This window comes from Mauremys reevesii, linkage group 17, assembly GCF_016161935.1.
Source record: "Mauremys reevesii isolate NIE-2019 linkage group 17, ASM1616193v1, whole genome shotgun sequence".
NCBI classification, from domain to species: Eukaryota; Metazoa; Chordata; order Testudines; family Geoemydidae; genus Mauremys; species Mauremys reevesii.
In genome coordinates, this window is record NC_052639.1 from 2668369 (window position 1) to 2685028 (window position 16660).

Genomic DNA, 16660 nt, shown 5'->3' on the forward strand with positions numbered 1-16660 from the left:
CCAGGTGCCCCCCCCCCCCTCCCCTGGGTGGGTGGGGATCCTGATCCCCCACCCACCCTCTGAGCTGGCACCCCCTCCCCACCCCTGGGAAGGGAGCTGGCCCTGGGGCAGAGGGAGAGGCTGTCAGGTGCAGGAGGAAAGGCTCCTTCCCCTTTGCAGGGCCCCTCAGCCTCCTTCAGCGGCCTGCAGCTGGGTTCCTACAGTGCTTGGGCATGGGCAGAGCTGCTGGGGCTGCTGCAGTGACCCCCTGTCTCTCAGGCTGGCTGGGCCTCCTGTCACAAGGGCTTCTGTGGTGTGGGCCAGCAGGGTTGTCTCTGCCTGGGTGGGGGGAGGGGGGCCCCAGAGACAGCCAGGGACAGAGCCTCAGAGGTAGCCAGCCCCTCCCCTGCCCTGCTGCCCCCAGCCCCCAGCCCCCCTGCGCCCCTGCTGCCTCCTGCCCCCCACCCCTCACTGGGCTGCCCCCCCAGCCCACTGCTGCTGCCTTCCTGGCACTTGTGGCTGGGCACTGCACACAGCACCTTGGGGCAGGGTAGCCCTCTGCCGCATGCCCCCACAGCCCAGCCTCTGCAGACCACGCAGCCAGCACCTGCCAGGCCACGCCACACAGCCAGGCTGCCAGGAGGCAGCAGGCTGGCAGAGAGGGAGGGCAGGGCCCCCAGAGCCGGAGGGTCCTCCCAAGGTCCCCAGGAGGTTCTGTTCTCTCTGGGGGTCTGGGGTTGTCTTGTTCTGTCTGGTGCCTTCTCCTCTTCTCTCTGCCTGTCCAGCCCTCTTGTGCCCCTCTAGAGCCAGGCTCAGCCCCCATGCCCCCCTCTGGGCCCAGCTCCCCCCCCCAGGCCCCCCAGGCCCTAGGCAGAGCCCCCAGGGCCCTCCCAGCAGAGGGCCCCCCCCTCTGGGCCCCCCTCCCCTGCCCTCCCCAGAGGCCCCCCAGCCCCGCCTCAGAGCCCCTCCCCTCCTCCCAGCCCCCCCCCCCCCCTCCCCCCTCCCCCCCCTCTCCCCCCCCCCCCCCCCCAGCGCCCCCCGCTCCCAGCAGCCTCCCCAGGAGCAGCATCGCCCCCCCTCCCCTCTCCTTCCCCCCCCTCCTCCCCCTCCCCAGCCCCCTGGCCTCCAGCTGCTGGCCCTCACTCTGGCCACAGCCTGCTCTGCTGCCTCCTCACCTGCCAATCTGCCCTGCCTCTCCTGCCACTGCTCGGGTCACAGCCTGCTGCTCCTTGTGCAGGGTTTCTTGTTTGGGTTTGTTTTTGCTTGCAGGAAGTTGGGGTTTGTGTTTCTCGGGATGGTTTGGTTAGGGAGGGTTTGTGAGGGAGTGTGTGAAGGGGGGGAGGCAGCATGAGGTGAAGAGAGGTGCCACCCTGACGGACTGCCCAGCAACTGGTGACCTGGCCTAAGAGAGGAGGTTCAGGAGGAGTCAGGGGAAGGTGGCCAGTGGAGGGACAATGAGGACCCCAGCAGACCTGACCAGCAGTTCTGACAGAGGAGGAGAAAGGAGGAGGGGAGGAGGGGAGAGCAGGAGAGGAGAGGCTGGGGGACAGGAGACAAAGGAGGAGGAGAGGAGGAGGGACAGAGGGAGGAGGAGGAGAGGGGAGGATGGGGGACAGGAGCTGGAGGAGGAGAGCAGCCAGGAGGCACCTGGAGCAGGAGGAGAGCAGCCAGAGCCCACCTGCCTGCTGGACAGACCTGAGGCCCTGTGTTCTGCTGAGACTTAGAGACTCAACCTGTTACGCTGGCCTGACGCTGGCTGATAGTCACTGTGGAGCTGAAGCTGTTATCATTCCCCTCTAGGTGTGGAGTGGCCCAGGGTCCAGAGCAAGTGGACTCCAGGAGAGGGCCCAGCAGAGAGAGGCATGCTAAGGGGAGGAGCGAGAGGGCTCCAGGGAGGCTGCGGGCTCTGCCTGGGACAGAGCAGACAGCAGACCCTCGAGAAGGAGAGCCAGGCGGCAGAGGGAGGCCTCTGAGAGGGGAGAGAGGGAGCAGAGAGCAGAGAGCAGACCTCACACTGCTGCTCCTCTCTGCCTGCTCAGCACCTGCTGCCTGCCTCCTCGCGCACCACACGAGGCCAGCAGAGTCTGTCAGCTCCCCCTCAAGCCCCCACAGCTGTCACGGCTCCCAGCTCCAGGCGCTCACGGCTAACTCAGGAGGGCGCCGGTTCAATCCCCGGCGTGTGGGCCAAGAGCGTAGCTGTCACATAAGGATGGTGCAGGCCGAGGTGATGCTCAGACATGGCTGACAACCAGGCACCAGCCCCGCCTGTCCTGGGAGACCCGGGCCCAGGACACCAGCACTGTCCCCCCGTGCTGGAGACACCTGGGGTCTTCCACTTCCCCGGGAACCTCGAGATCCCTTCCATGGCAGCAGCAGAAGGGAGCTCTGGCTGACGTGTCATCTGAGCAGAGGTGCAAACACATGAAATAAGGGGTGCTGGAGACATGCATTAGTCCTGAGGCTATGGCAAGGAGATGCCAGCAGACAGAAAAGCGGGGGAGCATGGCGGGAAGGACACATTCCTCCCCCCGCCAGTTGCTGCGCCTAATAGCACAACCTCTTCCTGCTTGGGGCAGGAGAAGCTGCCACGTCAGGGGACAGCCACATTGTGGAAACAACTAGACAATGAAGCATCTTCTTAGTAGCTGACAGAGGAGTCCTGGCAAGCTGAGAGGCGAGTCCAGGCAAGTTTCCCTTCCGGCTCCACGGGGTGGGGCAGGGCGAGGCGAGGAACGGGAGAGGATGCAGCAGGGGGCTGCCCGTCACTGCGGGAGCTAGTCCAGTGAACAAGTGGGGACGAAGGACAGAGCGGTCTGTCAGGGCCCGACGCACCAGCTTCGCTGGGCCAGGGGGGACACCTGCTGCAGCAGGGATCCCCAAGCCAGGCAGGGACAGGGGGTGCAGGCGAAGAGGAGAGCTCCCAGGAGGCACAGAGCCAGGCTCACAGCTTGCCCTGGGTGTAGTCGTAATACTCTGTGGAGAGAAAGGGGAGGTAGTGGCAGTGCAGCGAGGGGGCGGCCCGTGGCCCTGCCCTGCCAGAGGGATGCGAGGCCAGAGGGACTCCAACACCAGGCCCGGAGCCACCCAGCAAGGGCTGGGAGGGATTTGGCCTGGCCGTGTGGGCTGCGGGAGCAGGACTCAAGGGGAGCAGGCAGGGACAGCAGCAGGAAGGCTCTTTCCCTACAACGCTGTGCTGCAGGCTGGAGATAATGTGCATTTATTGACCCCGTGCCTGGGACTTGGGGCTGTCGCTGTCCGGATCCCTGACCCAGGGCTTGAGGAAGGGGAGCGCTGTGTACGTGGCCTGGGCCCATGGCATGGGACATGGGAGGTTTAAGGCCTGTGCTAGCAGCCGGGGAGGTGGCACTGACACTGCTGCAGAGGCTGGCGGAGGAGCGGGGCTGGGCCCCTCACAGTCCCCGTCAGGCAGGGGGGAGCCACAAGGGGAAGGGGTTTGTCTGCAGCTGGAAGGGAGAGACGGCCACCTCTGCAGGCAGGAGATGTGCCAAGGGCAGGCTTGGGCGGAGAAGGGCATCCTTACCTGCAGCCGGCGGGACGTCGGCTCCCACTGTCCCCGTGGCGCTGGGCGGCGGGGGCGGAGGGACCACTTTGCTGGGGAAACAAAGCGAGGGCAGAGGGTCAGCAGCGATGGGGGGAGGGAGGGAGCTCCCCATCCCCCAAACAAGCCAAACCACCGCAGCCTGCAGGGGCTAGTGGAGGGAACAGATTCAAGAGTCCTGGAGGCAGAGAGCCCAGGCAGAGAAGACCCTCAGGCTCAGACAGTAGGAAGGCTGAATCTGGCACTCCCACCCGCTCCTAAATCTCCTCCCCCCACCCACAGCATAGCCCATCTCCCAGTGATGCTTCACCTGTCACCCAGGGTGCTAGTTACTGCAGTAGCACCTAGGGGCCTCAGCTAGGCGAGGAGCCCTGGTGTGCCTGGTGCTGCGCGCACGCGCGCGCACACACACACACACAGTTGTGCCAAGTGCTGCACACACACACACACACACAGTTGTGCCAAGTGCTGCACACACACACACACACACACACAGTTGTGCCAAGTGCTGCACACACACACACACACACAGTTGTGCCAGGTGCTGCACGCGCGCACACACACACACACACAGTTGTGCCAAGTGCTGCACACACACATACGCACACACTGTTGTGCGCACACACACGTGCACACACAGAGTGAGAGCCACTCCCCGCCCCAAGGAGCTCAGAGTATGAACAGAGAAGGCAAAGGGCAGGAGAGAGGAATGTTCCATCCCTACATTACAGCTGGGGAACCGAGGCACAGAGATGAAGTGACTATCCCCGCGTTTCCCAGGGAGTCTGTGTCAGGGCCAGAACCTGGATCTCCTGAGTCCCAGCCCAGTGCCTAGCCACAAGGACGTGAATGTAGAAGGTGCGGGTCTGGTTAGTTACATCTTATTAAACTAGCTGCCCTCTAAGGCCCCAGGTCCCACTGTCCGGTTTCCCCGGCTGCTCTTCGTCACTGTTCATATAAACAGGATGCCCAAAAACTGGGTTTCTGCCCCAATGACAGTGTTCACGGTGCTCCCCGAGAAATTTCACTTTTTTAAAAAACCTGAATGTCCCCAAACCAAACGTTTCTTCTTGTCTGTCCCACTGCAATGCCTCATGGGAGCTGCAGTTCGGTTTCCACATGCCCCCAATTCCCTTCTATGGGCCGGGCTACATCTTCCACAATGGATGGGGGCCTCACACACCCCTCTCTCCAGAGAGGCCCCTGCTAGTGCCCAGACTGAGATTTTACTATGTACCTTGGAATGCCCCCCACCCCACCCCAGTGGCAGCAGCCTGCCCCCCACCTGCATCCCTCCCTGTCTCCATGGAAGGGACTGGCCCGTGGTCTGAGTGGGTGGAGGCAGGGCCCAGGAGCCGGAGGAGCTGGTGAGTGCGGTGATGGGATTCTAACCCGGTAGGAGGGGATGAAGTTAATTAAATGGGAGAATTTATTGGAATTCTTGGATTCCTGCAGCCGGCTCTGCCCATCTCCCGCTCTGATGCAGTGGACGTTTCCCACCTTCCCTGCTCGTTTGATAAACCCATCACCCCCGCTTCTCTGCCCATGGCACCAGCCTCTCCTCCCTCTGCTGGCCTGGGCCCACCTCCCCAGCGCTCAGCTTCTGGCTCCGTACACCTCCTGTGGCTGGCTCCCCACGGACGGTGCATTCTCATTACTCACTCATCCTGAGTCCGGCCTGCTGGGGCTGGGTGCGGGTCCAGGCCGACGTGGCGTATGCTAGGGGGCTCCTGTGCCCAAGCTGGAGGCTGCGCCAGGGGCTGCCATGGGGGGGCAGGAGTGGCGGTGGGGTATGGTGCGTAGTGGTGGTGGAATACCAGATCTGCTTCTTCATCTTCAGTGTGCAGAGGGACCAGGTTCACCTGCAGGGAAGGAATAAAAGGCATCTTGGGGTGTCTCCTTGCCCTTGGCCATGATGGCTACCCCTGGAGCTTTACCTGACTCTCGGTAACTGTGTTTAGAGATTGATTCCTAAGCCCAGCAAGACGCCCCCACGCTCACAGGCTCTGCAGCTCCCAGCTGGGCTTGCCGGCCGCTCTTACAGCTTACGCCTGGTGACCTGATCATAGAATCATAGAAGATTAGGGTTGGAAAAGACCTCAGGAGGTTTTAGCCCAACCCCCTGCTCAGAGCAGGACCAACACCAACTAAATCAGCCCAGCCAGGGCTTTGCCAAGCTGGGCCTTAAAAACCTCTAAGGAAGGAGATTCCACCACCTCCCAAGGTAACCCATTCCAGTGCTTCACCACCCTCCTAGTGAAATAGTGTTTCCTAATATCCAACCTAGACCTCCCCCGCTGCAACTTGAGACCATTACTCCTTGTTCTGTCATCTTCTACCACTGAGAACAGTCTAGATCCATCCTCTTTGGAACCCCCTTTCAGATAGTTGAAAGCAGCTATCAAATCCCCCCTCACTCTTCTCTTCTGCAGACTAAATAAGCCCAGTTCCCTCAGCCTCTTCTCAGAAGTCATGTGATCTTGTGCTGTAGCATGAGACTGTCATGGGGCCAGCAGTACCTTCCAGGAGCCCAGGCCAGGCCTTAGGGACACCCTGTGCGGTGACACTGCGCAGCATGGGCTGGGAGCTGAAGAGCCAGAGGGAACCGCAGGGTCTGTCTGAGTCCAGCAGCCTCAATAGAAACTCCCCTTTGTGTTTCAGAGAATGTCAGGCCGGCAGGTATCCCAGTGATCACCCAGTCTGACCTGCACACCGTGGGCCCTAGGGATGAATTCATCCCTACTTGAACTAGAGCAGAGCTTTCAGAAAAACATCCCATCTTGATTTTAAAATGGCCAGGGATGGAGAATTCACCCCAGCCCCTGGTAAGTCGTTCCGATGGCGTTCAGCACAGCTGAGTCCGTCCCTGCTCTGCCATGAGGGTCACGCCTCAGCCCGCTAGGCCCTGGGCATCCCCTTGGCTCCGTGAGGGGCTGAGCTCCGCAGGCCTTTGGAGATGGAGGGTCTGAGCTGGCCGGGGAGCTCAGCCGTACAGCAGGCTCCTGTATTGAGGCTGGGGACCACGGCTGGCTGGCAGGGGCAGCTGTATTCCATGCAAAGCCCTATGGTCCGTGAATGCTCACGCTGCAGAGGGAAGCCCTTAAACGTCGTGAAATGCCACGTGCCGATGGCCCATCTTGTGCATTGCGCAGTGCCAGAGGCGGGGTGTGTGCTGGGGATGGGGCCGGGCTCCACTCACCACACAGCTCGGGCAGCGGAAGAGGCAGCTGCCTTTACCTGGGCGTTTCCTGACTTTTGAGAGCTCCGCTCTGCAGCCAGGCCGTTGGTTTCAGGTGTTCGGGGTGGGCCAGGGCAGCAGGTGCCTTCAGCCAAGCAGTGGGCCTGGGGGGTAGCTCCATGCGGAGAGCAGCTTTCCTTGCAGCCCCCTGGGCTAGGACGTGGGGCTGGCATTTGCCCCTTTCCAGCCGTGCAGGTGGGGGAGAGAGCGGAGAATCTGTCACACGTTCCCAGCTGAGTTCTGTGTTGCTGGGGGGAGGGGAGGAGATTGCGATTTGATTGATTGATTTTAAATTGAGCAATTCAGTGTTTATAAGCTGGGCATCCTGCCAGCTGGCACATCCTGAGTTTCACAAGGCAGGCCTGCCTTCTAGCGCCCTCTGCTGGCCAAGCACAGCACTGCAGGTGCTCCCTGCCTCAATTTCCCTCACCAGGGCTTTGTCTCTCCTGGGGATTCCCATAGGTTAGCTGGCTCGCTGAGTCACCCCATTGGTCAATCCCCTTCTGGGGTAACAGAAGTCCAAACAAAAAGGTCCTCCCTGCCTCATTTGGGCTCCTCTTCAGCCCACCCTCGGGGCTCCCTTTCCATCTTCCCTGCTCTGGGATACAGCCCTGGCCTCCTGGCTGCTTCCCTGGAGTCCTTCCCAAACCTCCTTCAGGGCCTCGCCAAACCCCGGGTGTAGACAGTGCTGTGTCGGCAGGAGAGCGTATCCTATCGACAGAGCTACCGCCTCTCAGGGAGGTCAATTCACTAAGCCGATGGGAGAAGCTCGTAGCAGTGTCTTCACTAAAGCGCTACAGCTGCACCACTGCAGCCTTTTAAGCGTAGCCCTGCCTGCAACATAGCTATAGCTGGATCCATGCTATGCGGGGAGGGGATTGCACAGCTTTAACTCCACTGGTATAACTAGAGCAGTACAACCTCTGTGTGTAGACAAGGCTTAGATTATTCCAGGGAAAGAATTTTAAAACCTTACTTACGTTCCCCTGCTAGGACAGGGGCTTACCTAGCTCAGTGGCTCAGGGAGTGAACTTTGATCAAGTTCTAGTCAATGTTTCTGTGATGCTGACAGACCAGGGGCCAGCTCTTGCCAAAGCCCCAGGCCTCACTGAATGCTCACAAATGCGTGGCTGGAAGCCAGGCCAATTCCCCTGTGTATTAGTAGAGATCAAAGTGATTGTTAAATGTATAAGAGTGTTTAAACTTCATGACAAGTAATGGGAAGTTACATGCATGGTTTTTCACTACTCTGTAGCCTGTTATAATGTAGCAAACATTCACATTGTGTTACTCCTGCCACTAAATAACCCACCAAAGGAGAAAGAAGCCTTGTGACATGCAAATGATGAACTTTAACAGGAAAGTGCTAATTTCAAAGCAAGTGGTCATTGCGTGTGTGATGATTGGAGGTGAAAGACTCTAAATGCATTCCTCACGCTCCGTCCTCAAAGGAAGAGCCCACCTGGGCTGTTTTCTGTGAGAAGAAGCTATAAGTGTGGATTCAGGGAAATCCTTCATCTCTGGACTGTTTCAGATCCTAACAGGGCGGAATAACTGAACGAGAAGCTGGAAATCCCGAGTCATTCTGGGTAGCCCTGAGAGAGTTTTGGGAAACTAGCCGACTACTATCAGAGGGGTAGCCGTGTTAGTCTGGTTCTGTAAAAGCAGCAAAGAATCCTGTGGCACCTTATAGACTAACAGACGATTTGCAGCATGAGCTTTCGTGGGTGAATGCCCACTTCGTCGGATGCAAGGGTGGAAATTTCCAGGGGCAGGTAAATATAAGCAAGCAAGAAGCAAGCTAGAGATAATGAGGTTAGATCAACCAGGGAGGATGAGGCCCTGTTCTAGCAGTTGAGGTGTGAAAACCAAGGGAGGAGAAACTGGTTCTGTAGTTGGCAAGCCATTCACAGTTAGTCTATTAGTCTATAAGGTGCCACAGGATTCTTTGCTGCTTTAGCCGACTACTACATCTCTGCTACCATTTGGAATTACCTGTGACTCACCTGTACATATATTGTACCTGCTTTACATAAGAACGGACAGACTAGGTCAGACCAAAGGTCCATCCAGCCCAGTATCCTGTCTGCTGACAGCGGCCAATGCCAGGTGCCCCAGAGGGAGTGAACCTAACAGGTAATGATCAAGTGATCTCTCTCCTGTCATCCATCTCCATCCTCTGACAAACAGAGTCTAGGGACACCATTCCTTACCCATCCTGGCTATAGATTCATGGAGGTTAAGTCCATTAATGACTATCTAGTTCTCTTTTAAACCCTGTTATAGTCCTAGCCTTCACAACCTCCTCAGGCAAGGAGTTCCACAGGTTGACTGTGCGCTGTGTGAAGAACTTCCTTTTATTTGTTTTAAACCTGCTGCCCATTAATTTCATTTGGTGGCCTCTAGTTCTTATATTATGGGAACAAGTAAATAACTTTTCCTTATTCACTTTCTCCACACCACTCATGATTTTATACACCTCTATCATATCCCCCCGTAGTCTCCTCTTTTCCAAGCTGAAAAGTCCTAGTCTCTTTAATCTCTCCTCATATGGGACCCGTTCCAAACCCCTAATCATTTTAGTTGCCCTTCTCTGAACCTTTTCTAATGCCAGTATATCTTTTTTGAGATGAGGAGACCACATCTGTACGCAGTATTCAAGATGTGGGCGTACCATCAATTTATATACGGGCAATAAGATATTCTCCGTCTTATTCTCTATCCCCTTTTTGAATGATTCCTAACATCCTGTTTGCTTTTTTGACTGCTGCTGCGCACTGTGTGGACGTCTTCAGAGAACTATCCATGATGACTCCAAGATCTCTTTCCTGATTAGCTGTAGGTAAATTAGCCCCCCATCATATTACTTTACCTTTATCCACATTAAATTTCATTTACCATTTTGTTGCCCAATCACTTAGTTTTGTGAAATCTTTTTGAAGTTCTTCACAGTCTGCTTTTAACCTCTCAATAACTCTCATTCCTTTTTCTTAGCTAATAAACCTTTACTTAATTTTACTATAGAATTGGCTACAGGGTTGTCTTTGGTGTAAGATCTAGGGTACCAATTGATCTGGGGAAGTGACTGGGCTCTAGGCACTGGAAGGAAATGAACGTGGTGTGATTTTTGGTGTAGTGACCATTTATCCCAAAGTCCAGTTTGCCGGGGTGGCAAGATAGATTGGAGAGCCCAAGGAGACTGTCTGTGACTCCATGGTCAGACTGGGATAGTGATCCAGGAGTTCATATTTGTTACTAGCTTGGTGAAATCTAATTAGAGACCACACCACCAGCTGGAGGCGTCTGCCCTGGTTTGTCACAGTCTGCCCTGAGTCAGGCATTCACGGTGGTGGACTACTCCAGACAGTGTGACAATCTCATCCCAGTCGGACACACCTACCTGGGCAGCAGTGGGAGCTGGGCTGAATCCAAAGGATGTCAGTGCAGCCATTGTCATGTTGCTCATGATCACCTGATGCATCTGGGCATTTTGTATCATCATTAACTCTATCAGATCTGCCAAGGGGAAAAGAACAACCCCTCACTATAGAGCTGGGTGAGAACGAGAGAGCAAAGCCATTCAGTTTGAAGCAACAGTCAGTCAGACTGACTAACGCCAAGCTATTTACTGACTGTTGTGCACGGAACGCCTGGAAGATCGATAAGAGGCTGTTAATCGTATCTTAGGGGACATGCCCATTGCTTTGCTGTGTCAGGAATTCCTGTCGCTGGTTTCAGGAATTGCAGCAGTCTGAGCCGGTGTCAGCTGTGATCTCCTAAGAGCATGAAGCAAGATGCTTGGAAACAGTTAACCCCCCTGTGTGATGCTTCCCGGGGATGACCTTGCTACCACCTGCTCCTAGTGTGAGGCACCTTGCTACCACCTGCTCCTAGTGTGAGGCTTGTCTGTGCCTGCCAGGGGTCAGCTCCCCACCTCCACTAGCAACACAAGCCCTTGTCTCTCAGCAGGGCCCCCCGGTGGGGGGGGGGAGGGCAAGTGGGGCAATTTGCCCCAGGCCCCGCAGGGGCCCCCCCATGAGAATATAGTATTCTAGAGTATTGCAACTTTTTTTTAATGGAAGGGGCCCCCAAAATGGCTTTGCCCCAGGCCCACTGAATCCTCTAGGCAGCCCTGTCTCTCAGTCTGCCCACTCTGCTGGTTCGCGACAGGCAGAAACAGTGCTGCTTTCTCTCCTTTTCTCTCCTCACTGGCCACTTGCACAATTCCCAGATCCACTGTTCCCAAAGGACTGGCACCCCAGATTACCAGAGACACCACGGGACCACCACTCCACTGAGCTCACAGCACTGGTTCAGGGGGAAACCAAGTGTAAGCTTATTTAACAGTGATTCAAGTAATAGCAAGTGGGTAGAAGTGTTGGAAACAACTGGTTCCATCTTTAAAAAGAAGTCATACCACGCCTTCTAGAGCTTAGACTTACCTAACAAGCCATTCCAATGTCTCGTACAGGTTAGCTCAACCAAACTCCTCCTCCCAGAGTAACAGACAGGCTGGCCTGGGCCCTCCATTCTGAAGACAAGCATGCTGGCTGCTTGTCTGCCAGGTAGGTACCGGGTGTCTCTCTTCATTCTCCTGAGATACCAGACTAAGAGCTTGTCTACACTTTAAATGCTACAGTGGCACAGCTGCGCCTCTAGTGCTCCGGTGTAGACACGACCTGCAGCAATGGGAGGGGTCCTCCTGTTGGCGTAAGGGAGCCGCCTCCCCAAGAGATGGTCGCTAGGGCCTTGTCTTGTCTACACTACACAGTTTCATCGACGCAAGTTACACCGACAATCAAAAACCAGTATAATGACATGGCTTGTGCATGTTCCCACAATGCTCCTTCTGTCAGCGGAGCGTGTCCACAGTTGGTGCTCTAGCATCAACAGCGAGAGCAGTGCACTGTGGATAGCTATCCCACTGTGCTACTCACCACCTACTCGCTGGGAAGATGCGAGGTGAGCTGTCCACGCCAAGCAAACAGGAAGTGGAATGTCAAAAATTCCCAGGTCTTTAAAGGGGGAGGGGTGAATGCCTGCTACCTGGGTGCAGGGCAGTGGAGTTTGAACTGCTGACTAGAGCAGTCAGGATGGGCATTGTGGGACACCTCCTGGAGGCCATGTACAGTGACATAACCAAGCGTGGTGTCTACACTAACACTTTGTGCTGCAAAAAGCTCCATGCTTCTCATCAAGGTGGTTTTATTTTGTCGGCAAAGCAGGAGAGTTTTGTCAGAAGGAGCATTGCAGTCTGTACACCTCCACTGTTTTGTCAATGAAACGGCTTTTGTCGACAAAACAGTGTAGTGTAGACAAGGCCTTCATATAAGAATCATAGAAGATTAGGGTTGGAAGGGACCTCAGGAGGTCATCTAGTCCAACCCCCTGCTCAAAGCAGGACCAATCCCCAACTAAATCATCCCAACCAGGGCTCTGTCAAACTGGGCCTTAAAAACCTCTAAGGAAGGAGATTCCATCACCTTCCTAGGTAACCCATTCCAGTACTTCCCCACCTTCCTAGTGAAATAGTGTTTCCTAATATCCAACCTAGACCTCCCCCACTGTAACTTGAGACCATTGTTCCTTGTTCTGAGTAGAACTGCCTACACTGGGGGGTTAGGTTGGCTTACCTACACCGCTCAGGGGTGTGGAGTTTTCACACCCCTGAGTGACAGAGCTAAAACAACTTAATTGTCTAGTGTAGATCAGGTCGAATTTTTTGATCTCAGTCATAAACAGGACAATCCCCTCCTGTGTGTTCCTTCCTGCAGATTTCATGATCTCTCCTTGACAAGACAACATGGCGCCATATGTAGATTGACTTATGTAGAAGACACCCAACGGTCAGCCAGAGAGTGAGAAGCCTCTCCTACCTGCTGCATGAATTGAATCTGTTTGTCACCTTCAAGAGACCTATCTGAACTTACACACCTTCAGAGCATAGTTTTCAGTTTGGCTACATAACTCCTTAAATATCACCCGTACATACATCTCCCAGTGACTAGGACGACCAGTGCTTTACTGGCTGTTGGTCGAGACATCAGTGCCATGCTTTGCAGCACTGTTGTGTAGGCATTAGACCCAAGGATAAACCCCTGGCACCCTCTATGCCAGCTACAAGTTGGCACCAAGCGGGCTTTGGGTCACGAGTACCTGCTTAGAAGGGGAAGATGTGCGCTGTTTGGTTTCTTTCGGCTGGATAAAGATGTCTGTTTAAACCATTGTTCTGGTGGGTTTTTAGCATGAGAATTTCTGCCTGAGTATTTGTTAGTGTTGCTGAACTTGCAGGGAAGGTTTTGTGTTTTAGTCTCCTACCTTCTCGGACGTGTCCTGGCCTTACGGGCTGAGTGAACGGAGACAGGATCCCAGGGATCTGCTGAAATATTGTCATCGGCTGTTGGGGAATCTAGAAAACAATGCAGAGAGCAACTAATGTGAGAGGGCTGCGGGGTGGGAGGATCGATTGGAGAGAGGAAGGGCTGGAAGCAGGGGGAACATTGGGGGGAGGCAGGGCTGGGATTGGGGGGGAGGGGAATTGAGGTGAGCCAGGACTGGGGCTGTGGGGGCTGCACCCCACCCCACTGAGCCGGCCTGCTGCAGCCCACCAGCACATGCATGTCTGTGAGGTCTCAGTACAGGGCAACCCTCGATGACCCTCTGCCTCTGGACAGGGCCTTGCATCCTGCAGAGCCAGGAGCAGTCATAGGGGAAATCTCACAAGGAGGCCTAGTCCCAGCCCAAACCTCCCCCCACCCAACTGCTCCTCATCCCACCTCACCCCAACCCCTCTTCACCCCAATCCCACCCAACTCCCAACCTCACCTCACCCCAACCCACTTCCACCTCACCCCAATCCCTCCCGCCCCTCGTCCTCCCTCACCCCAACCCGCCCTCACCCCAATCCCACCCGCCCCTTGTCCTCTCTCACCCCCACCTCTCTTCACCCCAATCCCACCAAACTCCCAACCTCACCTCACCCCAACCCACTTCCACCTCACTCCAATCCCACCTGACTCCCCACCTCACCTCACCCCAACCCACATCCACCACACCCCAATCCCTCCCGCCCCTCGTCCTCCCTCACCCCAACCCGCCCTCACCCCAATCCCACCCGCCCCTCGTCCTCCCTCACCCCAACCTCTCCTCACCCCAATCCCACCCCACTCCCAACCTCACCCCACCCCAACCCACCTCCACCTCACCCCAATCCCTCCCACCCCTTGTCCTCCCTCACCCCAACCCCGTCACCCCAATCCCACTCGCCCCTTGTCCTCCCTCACCCCAACCCCGTCACCCCAATCCCACTCACCCCTTGTCCTCCCTCACCCCAACCCCGTCACCCTAATCCCAGCCTGACCTCACCCCAACCCCCCACTCCCACCTGGGGTTACCACCTGACTGATATTTGACCAGCCTGGCTGTTTTTTTATGGATTTGCTGTTGCCAGAAAAGTAATTTAATTTCCTGGGGTTTTTTCACGTGTGTCTAAAGATTTGCATTTGTCACACTGCACTGGGCTAGCTAATGTTCAAAGTGTCTGTGTCCTGCCAGAGACGCTGCAGCGTTCCCACTGCCACAGTTTATGCAATAACAGATCAAAACTACCGAAAACACAGCCGGTCTGCCCACCAACACACAAGAGCGAGGGGACCTGGGATGTCGTCTGTCTTCTCTATGTGTGTTCTCTCTGTAGACACTATAAAGTGGCCGTTGCGGGGAGGTTGAGAAGTTGCCTTGAGGTTGGGGTGGTGGCGGGTTTGCCTTGTGTGGGTGGGGGCCAGTGTTTTTGCATTTCAAAGGTGGTACCCTACTCCCACCCTCACCTCACTCCACTGCCCCCCACTCCTGGCCTGGTCTCCCCCAGCCCGCTCACTCCCACCCCAAGTCACCAACCCCCCCACCTCATCCCAGTCCCTCCCCTGATAACCCCACACCCGGCCCCCCTTGTCTCACCCTAGTCTCTTCTCCAGCCCTGGCCTCATCAGAGAGCCCAGGACACTAGGTCTCCTGAGGGCGGATGCTGTCACAAGCAGTCCTGGCAGAGGAGTGGAGGAACAGCTAGAAACACAGTGTCCTGAATGTCTCACCACGGCAAAGGGAAGCCCAGCCTGAGGAATCAGGACCTGGCTGCCCCATAGCTGCCCACGCATGAGCAACTCAGCAAGACTTTAATCTGCAGCTCGGTCTCCAGGATTTACCTACCGGCTGTTGGATGATCTGCACCCGTGGGGGAGTCTCCCCCCAGGCCTCAGCTGCCCCCAAATTCATGGTGAAGGCGCAGCCCCCGTCTGGAAGGAGCCTGCCAGTGAGGCCTGGATGGGAGCAACCCTCCAGGGAGCAGGAAGCAGTAGGCGGCCAGCACAGCTCGTTGCTATAGATGCCGTGTGTAAACAAACCCGCTCCAGAGGCAGAGAAGGCGTCTCAGCAGGGCTCTCCCAATGAATTGTGTCCCCAGAGACATAGGCTCTGTAGAACCCCTGCACTGAAATGAAGCAGGCACACACGGGGGGGCAGAGTTAAGGGTGTGCATGCAGCCTTCACTCTGGCATTCCTAGCCTCAGAGGGCACAAGCACGTAGCCCCAGCATCCTGCTAGGGCCGGAGGATGATCCTAATGCAAGGAAACACTCACCAGTATGAGGCAGGGGTTCACATTGTGGCTCCAGGTGCACATCCCTGCGCCCGCAGGGTTAGCCATGCACCAGCAATGGTGCTGTCACCCTGAGCTTTGGGGAGAACAACTCAAAAGCCAGGCCACGTATCAGCAAACTCGAAAAGTGACCAAAAAGAAAGATTTTGAGCTCAGATTAAAGCAAGAACAATTGCCCAGCTCCCGCTGTGTTCCAGGGACCAGAACCTCCTAGCAGCAAAGGAGGGTCAGATTTGTAAAGGTACCAGGCACTGAAGATGCGCTTGGTGAGATTTTTCCAACACTCCTGGGCTACTAAGACAGAAAGGCAGCATGGTCCAGTGGTTAGTGCACTAGGCCTTGTGAGACCAGGGTTCAGTGCCCAGCTGTGCTACACTCTTCCCATGGGCCCTTGGGCATCTCTGGTTCTCTGCTCCCAGGGCCCTGCCCAGCCGAACAGAAGTAACCAGCTGCCAGTGTCCTCCCTGTGACAGAGCCATATCCTCCTTCCCCAGTGGTGTGAGAGCAGTCCTCTAGCGGGATAGCTTCCTCAGCCTTGGCTGTCTCTATATCAGGGGTAGGCAACCTATGGCGCACATGCCAAAGGCAGCACGCGAGCTGATTTTCAGCAGCACTCACACTGCCCGGGTCCTGGCCACTGGTCCAGGGGGCTCTGCATTTTAATTTAATTTTAAATGAAGCATCTTAAACATTTTTAAAACCTTATTTGCTTTACCTGCAACAATAGTTTAGTTATATATTATAGACTTATAGAAAGACCTTCTAAAAATGTTAAAATGTATGACTGGCACGCGAAACCTTAAATGAGAGTGAATAAATGAAAACTCGGCACAGCACTGCTGAAAGGTTGCCGACCTCTGCTCTCGAGTCTGGAGGAATTCCTCATGGGCTCGGATGCGCCTCACCCTAGCCACCTCCTGTAGCTCTCCCGGCTGCTCTCCGTGCTAATCAGGGGCTGTCCACGCTGTGCTGCAGACAGCTAATAAACCCCAACGCTGCTACCACATGGGCCGAGTCACTGCCCTGCTGAAGGTGGGGCGCGTCGCTCCCTGGGGTGCCCAAGGCAGGGAGCTCACGGTGCCGGGCAGGGGTGCTGGCGGCTTCAGGGTTTGGCTGAAGGGGGCGGTGAAGCCAAGGGGGCCGGGGCTCGCCCTGGTGACCGAGTCACACCCCAAGGGAGCCTGGCACACGGAAGGCGCCTCCCAGGGATTGGACCAGGGCACGAACGCGTG

General features: G+C 56.1%; 1 protein-coding gene across 2 annotated transcripts; it reads right to left on the reverse strand.

Moving 5' to 3' along the window:
• Positions 1–2090: 2090 nt before the first annotated feature.
• On the reverse strand, positions 2091–15489 carry PRR29 (proline rich 29). Of its 2 annotated transcripts, none has more exons than XM_039504295.1 (6): positions 15411–15489; positions 13095–13185; positions 10177–10292; positions 5201–5400; positions 3521–3591; positions 2091–2952 (listed from the first exon to the last, which is right to left on the reverse strand). In XM_039504295.1, exons 1-6 carry the CDS (start codon positions 15474–15476, stop codon positions 2921–2923), a joined length of 576 nt encoding a protein of 191 aa, XP_039360229.1. In that variant the 5' UTR covers positions 15477–15489; the 3' UTR covers positions 2091–2920. The 2 variants fall into 2 exon arrangements, with proteins under 2 accessions (XP_039360229.1, XP_039360228.1); XM_039504294.1 differs by lacking the exon at positions 15411–15489 and adding an exon at positions 14982–15049.
• Positions 15490–16660: the final 1171 nt, after the last annotated feature.